Below are 16,670 nucleotides of genomic sequence, written 5' to 3'. Positions count from 1 at the left end.
CGTTACTAATGAGTCTACCATGTTAAACATGGAAACTAGGAGGATGAAGGGATGGCGCATTCAGCCTTTTTAGCTTGCTCTGCCAATCAATATGATCATGGTTAATCCTCTATCTCAATGCAATATTCCCACGTTCTCTCTGTACCCCTTGTTGTCTCTAAAATTTAAATAATTATGTATCTGCAGTAACTAATTAAGCCATCTTCAACCTTGCTTTTCAAAGCTACGGGTAGGGCAGTGGTCATGGGTTTGGAAGGTGCTATCTATGCAGCTTTGGTGAATTTCTGTAATGTACTTTGTAACAGTTCTCATTGATCCCCATTGGTTCCAGTTTTACTAGGGCCCCTTGATCTGCATTCGGTCAAACACAGCCTTAATGTCAAGGGCATTAACTCTCCCTTCACCTTTGGAATTCAGCTCTTTTGTCCCTGTTTGAAGGAATAAGGACCAGTAACAAAAAAGGGTTTGTGAAAACAAAAGGGTGTTTTCTGATTTGGTGTCAATAAGCAAGGAAACAACAAGTGCCTTTTGGAGCTGAGATGCTTATAATTGAGGTGATTGAGGGGAGGTAGAGAGTCGCTGACTGGATGCTCAGGGTAAGAGCCAAGGGATCAAGCCCAGCAGGGATTGGAGGAGGAGGGTGTCACTGTTTATCTTCAGAAGAATATGGTTAATACTGCACTGTTAATCTATCTACTTTAATGTCCATGGTCACTCTGGGCCTTAATCCAGAACCTTTCTTTGCTCTAGCAACTGGCATTCCACATTAACAGATGCTTCAGCACTCAAACAGTGGGCAGGTTTGGATACATGTGAAGTGTAATCTGTGTGTGTTCAGCTCATGAACTAGGGAGACTGCAAAATATTGTTAATAATTCAAGTCAGCCAACGAGTATGGAATAACAGTTCCTTTATTAAAGATGTGATAGGTCAGCAAGATCTTGGAATTATCCAGTTGTTTAGTGTAAGCTCAGCAGAAAGGCTTTGCAGTTTAGGAGAGGCTGCACTGATAATTGCTGAGATTCAGGACATAGTGATCAGGTGTCCACCTGAAACTTTCCCTTTGGTATTCAGGTGAAGCCAGTGCAAGTGTCCCACCCTCCTGCTACCTGACTGTCCAATCAGTGTACACAAGACATGAAATCCACACTGATGCTGTGTGGGTCTGGGGTCTCTGTCCATGCTGCAAGCTCCTTTGTTGAACTGTACTTGTAGTAATTTGTGCCGACAAATATGAAGATGCCCTCAGTGTTACACATCGCACCATCCACATGGGAATGACCAATCTGGAACCCATTACCTAAAACTCTGGGTGTCTGTTCCAGATTGACACTCTGCACCTGATTACCTGCAACATCACAGAGGAAGAAAGGTTAAAAAGAACAGGTTTTGTTTTTAACCAGCAACTTTCATAATCTCAGAACATCATAAACTCATTCCTTTACAAAAGGGAAGAACTTTACAAAGTAGAGTTTCTCTTGTAATGTTTGAAATGAAGCAGCCAGTTTACACATGGTGAGATCCCAGATAAAATAATCACCTTTAAACGTGAACAAGACAGCAACAGGCTGTGTAATCCTTCCTTAAATAAGGTCACCATTGTCCAACCGGTCCGTATGGCTGCTCTCTCATTAGAGAGAGACAACGGCAGGAGGTTTGACCTAATGGTCCCCAATCCTCAGGTGAAGGGAGAGGTTGTGAAGGAGAATCCTTCCTGGTAAGCTCAGCTAGTGAGACTATTGAACCCACATTGCTGGTGTTATTCTGCACTGCAACCAGCTGACCAGCAGGTGAGTGAATAAAGTTGGCTTTGTCTGTATCCCAATGCCCTCGCCAGTATGCAAAATGGAAGAACAGTTAGTGAGAAGATATCAGAGGACTCCTGAAGTACTTGTGTGGATATCATGGACTGCCTGCCTCTTCCCCCTGAGTATTCTGCCTCCATGCTGACACCCAGTGGGGTCACCATTTCCCTGAACATATGACCGATGTAGATGTCAAACTGGGGAATGCATCAAAGTGACTTAAATTGTCGCTCAAAGTCCAATGCCAGAGGTCACATGTCTGCAGCTAGGGGCACTCTGGCACACATAGCCATCTGTGTCACATTTAGCACCAACTGGGGGACATGCTTCCCATGCAGCGGAACTGGCTTGCCTTGCCTTTACTTTAGTCTTTGGATACATTGTGACTGGAGAGCAACAAGAAGACATTTTATTTAAGCTTGATTTTATTTCAATGCATTGTTCTTCTTCACTTTATTCTCTATAAAGAGCTGCTATATTTTAATACTGACCCTCTGACAGTGCGGCACTCCCTCAGCACTGACACTCTGACAGTGCGGCACTCCCTCAGCACTGACACTCTGACAGTGCAGCACTCCCTCAGCACTGACCCTCTGACAATACGGCATTCCCTCAGTACTGACCCTCCGGCAGTACGGCACTCCCTCAGTACTGACCCTCCCTCAGCACTGACCCTCAGACTGTACACTGCTCCCTCAGCATTGATCCTCCAATAGTGTGCCACTCCTTCAGCACTGACCTTCAGACAGTGCAGCACTCCCTCAGCACTGACTTTCAGACAGTGCAGTGCTCCCTGAGCACCAACCCTTCAACAATGTGGTAATCTTGAAGTTGTTAAAATAACAGACTACATTGAGACTTTTCACAGAGATCACTGTAACATAAATATTTGTCTTACCCCTGATGACATAGAGAAGAGATGTTCCTGGGCATATAAATGTTGCATCAACACCTGCACCGGAGATTCCCAGCTCTTCTGTGATAGGTTTGGGATAGCCTTCAATCAAGGTGTACTGTGCCTCAGCTTTGTAAATGAATAATTGTGATCCCTGAAAGTCAAAGAAACAATTTTCGAGAATTTATTGTGTTAAACTTTAAATCATTTCCATTCATGAAAGACAGAAATGTAAACACAAGAGAGAGTCAATGAGGGTCATGCAATTGGTGTGGTGCACATGGATAGTTGAAGAGCATTTGATATTTTGTCCATGACTCTGTTGTGGACCAGGTTTCAACTCAGGGAATAAAAGGGACAGTATTCACATGGAAACAAAACTGTTTTTCACATTAGAGGAACATTTTATAGTGGAGATCCCCAGGGCCAGTGTTAACACCCTTGCTTTTTCTGGTAAACAGTAATGATCTAGATCTTGGTGTGTGGGGACTAGTTGAAAGTTTGCAGAGTTTATGAAACGTGGAAGTATTTTGAACTGTGGCTTCATCCTAAACACAGCATTGATGAGAAGAAGCAGCAAGCTTAAAAGAGTGTGATGAGGAGGGAGTGGCTTCATTCTGAACAGACAGCTGATATAGGCTGAATGTGAAAATAGCCTGGTAATCACAGAGTAGTTAGTCTGACATCTGTGGTAGGGAAATTTATTACAAAATATTATGAGGGACAGGAATAATCACTAGAAAGGCATAGATTGATCGGGGATAGTCAGCACAGATTTTTTTAGAGGGAGATCTTGTCTGACTAATTTAATTGATGTTTTTCAAAAGGTCACTAAATAGGTTGATGAGGGCAGTGCAGTTGATGTGGTTTATATAGTCTCAGTAAAGCCTTTGACAAGGTCCCACATGGAAGGCTGGTCCAAAACGTCAGAGCCCATGGGATCCAAGGCAAGTTAGCAAACTGGATCCAAAATTGGCTTATAGACAGGCGGCACAGGGGGATGGTGGAGGGATGATTCTGTGATTAGAAGCCTGTGACCAACAGTGTATCACAAGGATCTTTGCTGTTTGTTATGTATTAATGAGTTGGATGTGAATAAGAATGTTTAATCAGTAAGTTTGTAGACAACATGAAAATTGGTGGGTGTTGTAGATAGTGAGGAGGATTGTCTCAAGCTACTGTCTGATATTGATCAGCTGGTAAATTGGGCAGAGCTATGGCAGATGGAATTTAATCCTGATAAGTGTGAGGTGATGCATTTTGGGAGGTCTAATAAGGAAAGGATATGCACAGTGAATGGTCAGTCCCTGGGATTACTGAAAAACCAAATAAACAAGACCATAGGTCCCTGAAGGTGTCTGCATGGATAGACAGGGTGGGGAAGAAGGTATACAGCAAGCTGGCCTTCATTATCCAGGGTATACAATATCAGAGCAAGGAAATCTTGTTACAACTTAATAAAGCATTGGTTAGGCCACAGATGGAACACTGTGTGCAATTCTGATTGCCACAATATTGGATGGAAATGATTATATTGGAGAGGGTGCAGAGGAGATTCACCAGGATGCTGCCTGGGATGGAAAGGCTCAGTTATGAAGAGAGACTGGATAGGCTGGGTTTGTTTTCCATGGAGCGGGGAAGCTGAGGGAGGATCTGATTGATGTATACAAAACTATGAGAGATATAGACAGAATAGATCATGAGAATCTTTTCCCCATGGCAGGCATGTTTAAGACCAGATGGGATAAATTTAAGGTGAGGAGCAAGTGGTTTAGAGGAGATCTGAGAGAATTCACCCCTCCAGTAGAAATTTGGAAGGCACTGCCTGAGAGAGTGGTGGAGGCAGGTACTCTGACACCACTGAAGGAGCATCTGGATGAGCACTTAAAACACCAGGCTATAGTAGGTTATGGACTAAGTGCAGTAGATGGGATTAATGTAGTTTAGTGTTTGGTGGTCAGCATGCACATGGTGGGCTGAAGGTCTAATTCGATATTCTATAACTCTAGCAATTGGGGATGAGAGAGGCATTCCTGTGCAGTAAACGTAACCCCAGCATGGTGTTTTAGCTCTTGGTGCCAGGGTCAATGAGATCACAGAGAGGCTGCAGGATGTCTTTTTGGGAAAGGGGCGGGAGTGTGACTGCCAGAGGTCATGGTCCAGCAATGACAGCCAGGAAGAAGGAGGATGGCAGAGTTGGGAAGAAATTAAAACAACAGGAGCTCAGGAGCAAGAAGCTCAGAATTACACCCAGTGCCATGTGCTAGCGATCAGAAGAACAGGAGGGGTGGCTGGAGAACTGGTATAGGAGGGAGGGCCTGAGATTTCAGAGGCTTTGGAACTGGTTCTGAGGTAAGTGGAACAAGCTGGACAGGTTACAGCTTAATGAGACTGGGAGTGATATCCTCACGGGTATTTACAAGGGCTGCTAGGGTGGGTTTAAACCAGATCATCATCGGGACGGGAACCTCAGGGGGAACCCAAACTGGAAAGCAGTTCAGCTGGTAACAGGAAGTTGAAAAGCTGCAAGGGAGATCAGAACACAGGAGAAACGTCAGCCTAAAGGATATGGGGGAGAAAGCAGGTACAGGCTACTAAGTCGGATAACGAACCACGATCAGATTGTACAGCAGAAAAGACTCGAAGGCTGAATGGCCAGCTCTTGCTCCTGTTTTCTCAGTTTCTATGAAACAAAGCTAAGCATCGAGTACGCTTTAAAAGTGGAATAATGTCAAAAAAAGGCAAGATAATTTGATCTAAAGACGCAATTAATGATACATGGATATGACCCAATTATCACTACAGAACCATGGCAGCAAGGCGATCAGGACTTGGAGCTGATTATTTAAAGGTATTCGACACTTGGGAAGGAAGGACAAGAAGGAAAAGGAGATAGAGTTGTGCTGGAATTCTGTATCCTAGAGGACTGTGGAGACTCAGTCTTTGAGTTTATTTCAGGTAGAGGTTGATAAGTTTTGGATTTGGTTTTGGAGATTGAACACTTCAATGTCCTTTACCCATTCCATCAGCCAGCATTATATGAAATGGCACAGCGGACCATGCAACTTGAGAGATCTACTCATGATCCCACTTATATATATACACACAGATTAATGAGGACAGATTGTGGAAATTCCTGAAGGTGTCGTCAGACCAGGGGCTGTTACTTACCTGGATAAAGTACATCTTCTTGTTCCAGGTGAAAACTCCATCGATTTTGCCGTGCAGTGATGGCCAGGTAGAATGAATTTGCCATGGGTGCCAGCCATCTTTTTTGGAGTCCAGACGAAAGTACACATTAGCTGGAAAGACCAATAGAAGCAGCCAGGATGAGGAGAGCCTTGTCAGAAAGTGAATACTCCCACACCAAGCCCAACATTGTGAGAAATCTCTGTAATCAGTGGGAGACAATGGTCTACATCCAGGTTAAAGTCCTGGGGTCCTGGGTTCAAATCCCACCATGGCAGATGGTGGAATTAGAATTCAATAAAAATCTGGAATTAAGAATCTAATGAAGACCAGGAAGTTGTTGTCTATTGTCAGAAAAAAAAGTTTTGTTTGCTAATGCCTTTGAGGGAAATCTGCCAACCTTATCCGGTCTGGCATCTTTGTGACTCCAGACCCACAGCAATGTGATTGACTTTTAACTGCCCTCTGCATATTTAGGAATGGACAATAAATACTGGGCCAGTCAGTGACACTCATATCCCATAAACAAATAAAAAAAATCAGGGAGATACCAGACTCCCGCTCATCCCTGTCTGACTGTGGTATTCCCAATTTTATTTTGGAAACCATGAGTTCCCAGGTGTTGGAGTCAAGTCTCATGCATCCTTCAATCCCACGTTCATGGCCGTTCTTTAAGTGAGAATTGAAAGAGTTTGGTGCAGCCACAATACTGTACCACGATGGACCTGTTTCCTTCACTGAATGTGCACTGGCAGGAGTTGATGAATACACAGGAAGAAGCTCTGACCCTTTTTTACTTCTGATGGAATGTCACTAACAAAGGGATAAAATTCGGGTTCTCTAATCAATGATGCTGCCAGACCCCTGAGTTTCTCCAGCCTTGTTCAATTCCCAGCATCTGTTTTTGTTGAATAATTCCACTTAACCGAGAGACAGATAATCAGGATTTCACAAAGTACAGGGCAGCAGACAGCTGTCTGAACTCGAAAGCTCAGCCACCAACTGAATGGAGTATTCCCACTGAATGGAGCATTCCCACTGAATGTGATACTCACCTCGGAATGCGTAAACTCTTCCGAGTTCATCTTCATTAAACTCATCAAAGGACCGGTTACTGCAACGGTTATAAATGGAAGGATCTGCAGTTTTGTTCCCATGGCCTGTGGATGAGAGAAAAAGTCCATAATATCCCAGTTCTGGAGTCAATATCCATCCTGAACTTTCCATGTTTCTAAAACAGGAGCAATAACAAACTTCTCACCTCGACCTTCACACCGCATGAAGTAATTCCGTGCATCCTTGGGGTAGTTCTCAAATGCCTGGCCAGTGTGAGGGTTGAACCGAGTGAAGTTTGACCCTTGGAAGCAGTAATGACGATCAATCCACCTCATGGCTGCTGTGCACTGATGTGTCCCTGTCCATGTTCTCACCTTCACTGTGTTGGTGCTGAGATCAAACAGGTATGTGGTATCTCCTGCAAACACAAGTGTAGAAAGAGGCTACAGTACTGGGGTAGTGCTGAGGGAGTGCCACACTGTCGGAGGGTCAGAGCTGAGGGAGTGCCACACTGTCAGAGGGTCAGTGCTGAGAGAGGGCCGCACTTTCAGAGGGTCAGTGCTGAGGGAGTGCCACACTGTCTGAGGGACAGTGCTGATGGAGTGTGCACTGTCAGAGGATCAGTGCTGAGGGAGTGCTGCACTGTCGGAGGGTCAGTGCTGAGGGACTGCCGCACTGTCAGAGGGTCAGTGCTGAGGGAGCGCCGCACTGTCGGAGGGTCAGTGCTGAGGGAGTGCCACACTGAGGGTCAGTGCTGAGGGAGTGCTGCACTGTCAGAGGGTCAGTGCTGAGGGAGTGCCACACTGAGGATCAGTGCTGAGGGAGTGCCGCACTGTCGGAGGGTCAGTGCTGAGGGACCGCCACACTGTCGGAGGGTCAGTGCTGAGGGAGTACCGCACTGTCGGAGGGTCAGTGCTGAGGGAGTGCCGCACTGTTGGACGGTCAGTGCTGAGGGAGTGGGCTCTGTTGGAGGGTCAGTGCTGAGGGAGTGTCGCACTGTCAGAGGGTCAGTGCTGAGGGAGTGGGCGCTATCGGAGGGTTCGTGCTGGGGGAGTGCCGCACTGTCAGAGAGTCAGTGCTGAGGGAGTGGGCGCTATCGGAGGGTCCGTGCTGAGGGAGTGCCGCACTGTCAGAGGGTCAGTGCTGAGGGAATGCCGCACTGTCAGCGGTTCAGTGCTGAGGGAGTGGGCGCTATCGGAGGGTCAGTGCTGAGGGAGTGGGCGCTATCGGAGGGTCAGTGCTGAGGGAGCGGGTGCTATCGGAGGGTCCGTACTGAGGGAGTGCTGCACTGTCGGAGGGTCAGTGCTGAGGTAATTCTGCACTGTCAGAGGGTCAGTGCTGAGGGAGTGCTGCACTGTTGGATGGTCAGTGCAGAGGGAGTGCTGGACTGTCGGAGGGTCAGTGCAGAGGGAGTGGGCGCTATCGGAGGGTCCGTGCTGAGGGAGCGCCGCACTGTCAGAGAGTCAGTGCTGAGGGAGTTCTGCACTGTTGGATGGTCAGTGCTGAGGCAGTACTGCACTGTAGGAGTGTCGGTGCTGAGGGAGTGCCGCACTGTTGGAGGGTCAGTGCTGAGGGAGTTCTGCACTGTCAGAGGGTCAGTGCTGAGGGAGTGCTGCACTGTTGGATGGTCAGTGCTGAGGGAGTGCTGCACTGTCGGAGGGTCAGTGCTGAGGGAGTGGGCTCTGTCGGAGAGTCAGTGCTGAGGGAGTGGGCGCTATCGGAGAGTCCGTGCTGAGGGAGTGCCGTGCTGTCAGAGGGTCAGTGCTGAGGGAGTACCGCACTGTCTGAGGGTCAGTGCTGAGGGAGCGGGCACTATCAGTGGGTCAGTGCTGAGGGAGTGGGCGCTATCAGAGGGTCAGTGCTGAGGGAGCGGGCACTATCTGAGGGTCAGTGCTGAGGGAATGCTGCATTGTCGGAGGGTCAGAACTGAGGGAGTGCCACACTGTCGGAGGGTAAGTGCTGAGTGAGTGCCGCACTATTGGAGGGTCAGTGCTGAGGGAGTGCTGCACTATTGGATGGTCAGTGCTGAGGGCGTGCTGCACTGTTGGATGGTCAGTGCTGAGGGAGTGCTGCACTGTTGGATGGTCAGTGCTGAGGGAGTGCTGCACTGTCAGAGGGTCATGTCCACTTCAGGGAATGGTTTTACCTTTGAAGAAAAGCACAGAATCATGTTGACACTCTCCCTCAGGACACTCGACTGCAGCTCCCAAATTATCCGGAACTTCATGGAATTTGTCTTGAATGAGGAACTGGCCTTCTGGTTTATTGCCATTGTATTGCCAGACATGATTCCCCTGAAAAACAAGAAGTGTTTAATGAGTGATTTGAAAGTGAAAGCTGGAATTGAATCTTGTCCCTGAAATCATTAAATATTGCTGAACAAGTTGAGAAGATCTGTGGGAAGCGTAATATGTTTGTGGTTTTGCAAATATTGTTTTTCTTCACCAATCTCTGTCCCCTCCAATCCAGTATTCTTTTCAAGGGGGGTGGCTGTCACTGGCTGGGCAGGCATTTACTGCCTATCTTGGAGCCACTGGGTTTTTGTGATCAGAGTTGAGAGTGTGGTGCTGGAAAAGCACAGCAGGTCAGACAACGTCTGAGGAGCAGAAGAAACGATGTTTTGGGCAAAAGCCCTTCATCAGTCTACCTTGAAGAAGAACATTCTGTCATGCTGCTCTGGTGAGTTTTTATGGTGCATCCGGAATGCTGCATCGATGTGATCCGGTAATCCGGGCCAGGTTTCATTGATGAATTTGGCTGCAGCACGGAACCCTTTCCACAGAAACGCATCTATCAGACAACACAAGCAGACTGTTAGGAAGCTCAGCATCAAGGTTTTCTCTCTGCTCTCGTACATAAGAAAGATTAACAACAATTTTTTTTATTTTTACAGCAACTTCAACAGAATAAAACATCCCATGGAGCAATATTTAAACATAAATTGGTCAAAGACCGAAAGAGGGGCAGAGCAAAGTAGAGAGACGGAGGGAGAGAGAGAGAGAAAGATGGAGAAAGAGGTAGGGAGAGGGAGAGGTACAAAGTGGGAAGGAGAAAGAGGCAGCGAGGCAGAGAGGTTTAAGGAAGGAACCAGGAGGTGGAGCCATGACCACCAATGATAGAATGGTTTAATTTGGGGACACCCAGAACCCAGCGATTCAGCTGAGACTGAATTAGCATAAACATATCTGAGTTCAGCATCACCTTCTTACTCGTGTACCAATCCCCCTTACCCATCTCTTTCCATTCTTTCCATAAGCAAGGTTTGAGAACAATGGACAGTACAGCATAGGAACGCAATTTTTGTTTTATGAGGGAAGACTCCTTTCCCAGTCTGGGCCTGGGCTTTGATGTTGAAGTGAAAACAAACTGAGTTTGTCCAATCTCTGCTCAGAACGAAGACCCTCCAAACTAGACAACATCCTGGTAACCGTATCTGTACTCGTTCTGAAACCTCCCCATCCTTCTGGTCATGTGGTGACCAGGACTGTATGCAATGAGATGTTGAATGAGGACTGGATGACGTTTGGCTCATGTCACCCTGTCACTGACCCATTTCTAGTCCAGCATCTAATCGTAGGCCAGAATCTAAATTGGGTTTGGTTCCCAAAACCTGACGAAGCAAACAGACCAACAGTTTGTGCTGAGTTACTGACCTCGGGAATCAGATGCTTTTGGTCTTGAAATAAACAAAATGATTTGGTTTTGTTTTGCCATGGGATGTGGGTATTGTTGGTAAGCCCAGCTTTTGTTGCTCATCTCTAATTGCCCTTAAACTGAGGAGTTTGCTCAGCTTTTCTAGAGGGTGGTTAAGAGTCTGGAGCCACATGTAGGCCAGACCAGGTAAGGAAGGCAGATCCTCCTCCCTAAAGGGCATTAGTGACCCAGATGGGTTTTTACAACAATCAATGATGTTACATGGTCACTATCACTGAAAGACGCTCTTTCCATTAATTAATTTGTTAATTGAATGTAAATTCTATCAGCTGCTATTGGTGACCGTTGGCCCCATGTTCTCAGAAGGTCTGCCTTTGGCACTAGATTACAAACCAGTACACCATCATCTCTCCTAAATGTGAATGGTTTTTTTGTTCTGTGTGGGAAGTTGAACCACGAGGGAAATCTCCTCTTCCAAACTGGGTCCGGGCCCGGCCTATGATCTCACCTCGGAAAAAGTAGGTAACTCCTTGCTCATCCAGGGTGATTGCATCAAACCCGAGACCATCACAGCGATTGGGAAAACCTGAAGAAATAAATTGTGAACACTTAATGAAAGGACATTAAATAAACATAATGGTCAGGAATCTGGAACCCACTGATATCCTGACAAAATCAGCTGAAAAAGTCTTTATTCATTGCCTTCCTACATGGTGTTACCGGAGATCAGGGATTCAGTTGACTGAGATTTGCTTCTTTCGGACCATGTGGGAGTGCCCTCAGCCAATAGCATTGGGAAAGGAATGCTGCAATCTGATTCGTTGCAATGTGTCAGTGATACATAACTGGGCTGAAATGACCAAAGAGGGAGATTTCAGATGTTAGGATTCCATGGACTAACGGGGTGGGTCTATCCTACAGGGTGAGTGAATATATGGATGACTCTCACTGCCTGAAGACTCACTCTCAGAGCAGATATTCAATGTTGCTTTCTTTCCACAACTAATGGCAAAGCAAACAGGCGATAGTCCAGAGAAACTGCACCTGGCACAGTTTTCAACAACAATAAATCCTAGAAGGGGGCTGGCCGCATTAAATTTAGAAACGAATGATAAGCCAGGATCAGTTAAAAGCTACATAGCATTTGGACATTGATATAATAATCATCATAAAAGGATCTAATTTAAGGGAGATTTTGAAAGGGAGAAATCCGAGCCAGTTATATGATGCTAGATTTGGAAAGATTGTCTTCCTTGAGACAAGACAGAGACTGTCCACCATAAACTGGGCAAATTTGTTTACGGGTAAAACGACAGGAGGCCAATGCAAATGGTTCAAAAAGGAATTTGTAAAGCAACATCAGTTTATATCTGTTAGAGACCACGAGCTCCACTTCATAAAAAAACACAGCCATGGTCAACAAAGGAGGGTAGGCAACGGCCTAGTCATGTTATTGCGTGATTATTAGTCCAGAAACTCAGCTAATGTCCTGGAGACCAGCAGATAGTGGAATTTGGTTTCAATACTAAAGATAACTTTAATTAAGAATCTACTGATGACAATGAGACCATTGTCAATTCTCAACAAAAACCTATCTGGTTCTTAATCTCCTTCAGGGAAGGAAATTTGCCATCATTACCTGGTCTGATCTACAAGTGACTCCAGACCCACAGCAATGTGGCTGACTCGCAACTCTGACAGGGGGAAGCAAGCAACACTGTTCACAAGCAACAAAGGGTCAGGCAGTCATGCCAGTCATGCCCATGCCCAGGGTGAATTTAAGAAAAGTTAAAACACAAGAGAAAGCTGAAAGCAGAAGTGTGTAATTGCTGGAATTTTGTAAGGACTGCAGATGCTGGATGTCAGAGTCAATAAAATGTGGAGCTGAAAAGGCGCATCAGGTAAGACAGTATCACAGGCCCCTCTGACAGGTCAGGCAGTAACACAGGCCCCTTGGGCAGGTCAGGCAGTATCACAGGCCCCTCGGACAGGTCAGACAGTATCACAGGCCCCTTGGACAGGTCAGATTGTATCACAGGCCCCTCGGACAGGTCAGATTGTATCACAGGCCCCTCGGACAGGTCAGATTGTATCACAGGGCCCTCGGACAGGTCAGACAGTATCACAGGCCTCTCCGACAGGTCAGACAGTATCACAGGCCCCTTGGACAGGTCAGATTGTATCACAGGCCCCTCGGACTGGTCAGACAGTATCACAGGCCTCTCTGACAGGTCAGACAGTATCACAGGTCCCTTGGACAGGTCAGATTGTATCACAGGCCCCTCGCACAGGTCAGGCAGTATCACAGGGCCCTCGGACAGGTCAGATTGTATCACAGGCCCCTCGGACAGGTCAGACAGTATCTCGGGCCCCTTGGGCAGGTCAGGCAGTATCACAGGCCCCTCGGACAGGTCAGACAGTATCACAGGCCCCTCGGACTGGTCAGAATATATCACAGGCCCCTCGGACTGGTCAGACAGTATCACAGGCCTCTCTGACAGGTTAGACAGTATCACAAGCCCCTTGGACAGGTCAGACAGTATCACAGGCCCCTCAGACAGGTCAGACGGTATCACAGGCCCCTCGCACAGGTCAGACGGTATCACAGGCCTCTTGGACAAGTCAGACAGTATTGGAGGCCTCTCTGACAGGTCAGACAGTATCACAGATCCCTCGGACAGGTCAGACAGTATCACAGGCCCCTCGGACAGATCAGACAGTATCACGGGCCACTCGGACAGGTCAGACAGTATCACGAGCACTTCGGACGGGTCAGACAGTATCACAGGCCCCTCGGACGGGTCAGACAGTATCACAGGCCCCTCGGACAGGTCAGACAGTATCACGGGCCCTTCAGACAGGTCTGACAGTATCACAGGCCCCTCAGATGATGTCTGACCTGCTGTTCCTTTCCAGCTCCACATTTTATCAAGTGTCTAATTGCTGTCACTTATGGAGGGGATTACGAGTCACATGCCTCCAGAGTAGATTTGGGAAATTTGGAATTCTCCTTGGCAAATGTTAACTGATGATTGAAGGATTGATTGTCAGTTTTAAGTCTGAGATTGACAGGTTTTGTTCACCATTAAAGGATATCAGGTGTAAAGTTGGGTAGACAGAGTTCAGTTGCAGGTCAGCTATGACCTTACTGAATGACGGGGCTGAGGTGAGTGAGGTAAATTGCCTCCTGGTGTACACAGAGGAGAGGAGCCAAGTGGAGACAAACCTGCACGGCTGGGGTGGGTGTGCTCCTGCCTCAGCTCATCTTCCGTAATGTTTGGTAGGTGCTTCATCCTGGAATTAAAGAACAAATCATCACATTCTCAATCATTCTTTATTCTGAAGAACAATTTTTAATTGTACTCCTTTCAATTTACTATCCTCCAGCAGAAATAAATTCCCTTTCTTTAGAATTGTAGCCTAGAGCTCTCCTGCAGTCTCCTTTTCTACCTTCCCCTCTATCAGTCTCAATCAGAGAATGGAGCAAAGGATCCAGAAGTAAAAGCAATTTTCTTTCTCTCTTGTTCCTGACCTGAGTACAGCCTCAAGCTCTTCGATTCTGTGCATTTATTTGATCATCTCATAGTTTGGTTTGAAGCTACACAAAAGAAATCTGGGAGTTTTGGCATTTAACGAGTTTAATTCACATGTTTTTGCTAAGTCCTGGCATAAATCATTTTAAAACGGACAGTGGACAAACTCAGTCGCCTTTTTGGTCAGTTAACGGCATGTCCTTAACTTTTAGTAAGGAAACAGTTTAACAGTTGGCAGCATGGTACTCTGCAGGAGCTTGGCACAAAGGCATTACTCACCAGGGGTAAGAGAAGCTGAGGACCACAGCCCAGGACAGACACAATCCTCCCAGCAGAAGCTTCATGGTCACTTGGTAGATCTGTCTGGACTGAGTGTTGTGCCCAAGCCTGGGGCTTTATATATCCAGTTCTGCAGCCTCGTTTCAAAATAAACAGATGGCAAGGTCCTTCCGGAGAACAGAGGTCAGAACAAACAGTACCTGACTCACCATCTCTTTCGAAAGGTATTTGATAAAGTTGCACATATCAGATTTGTTCACAAAGCTAACACGCGTGAAGTTAAAGGGACAGCAACAGAATGGGCACAAAGTTGGCAAAGGGCCAGAGAGCGGGAGGAAGAGCAGAACACAATCAGGACCCCTATGGCATGGAGTCAGGGCCATGGCACTTAATGAACTGAGTACATGGGCATCATTTCAACGTTAGAAAATGGCAGAGAAGGTGGAATAGATTGGAGGGAGGAGGACAGGGGCACACCTACAGAGAAGAAAGCCAGGCTGGTGAAAAGGTGAGATGTCAGGCAGATAAAATATAATTCAGGGAAGAGTGAAGCGATACATATTTGAAAGAAGTGTGCAAAGAGACAATGCAAACTAAGGAGGACATTCCAGTTGTGAGTGCTGGAATAGAGTGACCTGGGGCTCTATGTGCACAAGTGGCTGGGCAGGTTGACAAAGAGGTTCACAGGCTGACAGATCTCGAGCTCCTAAACACAGGCACAGAGTACAAAGTGATGCTGAACCTTCATACACCAGATTCAGATCAAGCTGGAGGATTATTTCCAGTTCTGCCTCAGTGCTTTCACAAATTATTTCTGAAGTGAATGTGGCAAGGACAGGAGAAGCAGGAGTTGTTTTGATTGGAGCTGACCAGGTTAAGATGAGATTTGATTTGAGCTGACAAAGTAATGAATGATTCTGATGGAGTCAATAAGGAGAAGCTGTTTCCAGTGGAGGGAGGGTCAGTGACAATCGGCACTGCTTTAACAAAGGGCACTGCTTTAACAATGGTTACTGCTTTAACAATGGGCACTGCTTTAACAATAGTTACTGCTTTAACAAAGGGCACTGCTTTAACAAAGGGCACTGCTTTAGCAATACTGGTACAAGAACCCAGGGAGATGTAATTTTTCCTTCAGCGAGTTCCTAGATTCCCTACTGTGAGGAAACAGGCCCTTCAGCCCAACAAGTCCACGCCGCCCCTCCAAAGAGTAACCCACCCAGACCTATTCCCCTATCCTTACATCCTACATTTACCCCTGACTAATGCACCCAACTTACACATCCCTGAACACTATGAGCAATTTAGCATGGCCAATTCACCTGACCTGCACATCCTTGGAGTGTGGGAGAAAACCAGAGCACCCGAAGGAATCCTATGCACACACAGGGTAGATGTAGTCTATATGGATTTTAGTAAGGCCTTTAATAAGGTTCCGTATGGTAGGCTGCTCTGGAAGGTTAGATCGCATGGAATCCAGGGGGAGCTGGCAAATTGGATACACAATTGGCTTGATGGTCGGACGCAGAGGGTAATAGTGCAAGGATGCTTGTCGGAATGGAGACTGTGACTAGTGGAGTGTCTCAGAGGTCGGTGCTGGGCCCATTACTGTTTTTTACCTGTAACAATGATTTGAATGAGAATGTACAAGGTTTGATCAATAAGTTGACACTAAAATAGGTGGTATCGTGGACAATGAGGGAGGTTATCAGAAATTGCGGCAGGACCTTGATCAGCTGGGGAAGTGGACCGAGAAATGACAAATGGAGTTTAATATGGATGAGTGTGAGGTCTTGCATTTTGGAAAGTCAAGTCAAGGTAGGAGTTTCATGTTGAATGGTAGGGCCTTAGGAAGTGTAGTGGGACAGAGGGACCTTGGAGTTCAGGTGCACTGTTCTCTGAAAGTGGAGTCCCAGGTAGACAGGCACACTGGCCTTCATCAGTCAGGGCATTGAGTGTAGAAGTTGGGAAGTTATGTTACAATTGTACAGGATGTTGGTGAGGCTGCACTTGGAATATTGTGTTCAGTTTTGGCCACCTTGCTGTAGGAAGGATGTTATTAAACTGGAAAGAGTGCAGAAGAAACTTACAAGGATATTGCCAGGACTCAAGGGTCTGAGATATGGGGAGAGGTTGGACAAGCAGGACATTTTTCTTTAGAGTGTCGGAGACTGAGGGGGGCCTTATAGAGGTGTATAAGATAATGAGAGGCATGGAGAGGGTGAATGCACTCAGTCTTTTTCCCAGGGTTGGGGAATC

The 16,670-nt window shown here is 46.6% G+C and overlaps 1 protein-coding gene across 1 annotated transcript; it reads right to left on the bottom strand.

Annotated features, from left to right (window-relative positions):
• Positions 1-895: 895 nt before the first annotated feature.
• On the bottom strand, positions 896-14,528 carry LOC122550990 (hemopexin-like). The gene is made up of 10 exons (XM_043692579.1): positions 14,412-14,528; positions 13,826-13,893; positions 11,108-11,185; positions 9,593-9,735; positions 9,092-9,239; positions 7,151-7,363; positions 6,945-7,049; positions 5,872-6,002; positions 2,704-2,854; positions 896-1,348 (listed from the first exon to the last, which is right to left on the bottom strand). The coding sequence occupies exons 1-10, from the start codon at positions 14,474-14,476 to the stop codon at positions 1,122-1,124; spliced, it is 1,329 nt and encodes a 442-aa protein (XP_043548514.1). The 5' UTR covers positions 14,477-14,528; the 3' UTR covers positions 896-1,121.
• Between the last annotated feature and the right edge of the window lie 2,142 nt (positions 14,529-16,670).

Source organism: Chiloscyllium plagiosum, chromosome 6, assembly GCF_004010195.1.
Source record: "Chiloscyllium plagiosum isolate BGI_BamShark_2017 chromosome 6, ASM401019v2, whole genome shotgun sequence".
In the NCBI taxonomy this organism is placed as follows: Eukaryota; Metazoa; Chordata; class Chondrichthyes; order Orectolobiformes; family Hemiscylliidae; genus Chiloscyllium; species Chiloscyllium plagiosum.
The sequence above is the reverse complement of the archived record's forward strand: the minus strand, read 5'-3'. Positions and strand labels throughout refer to the sequence as shown.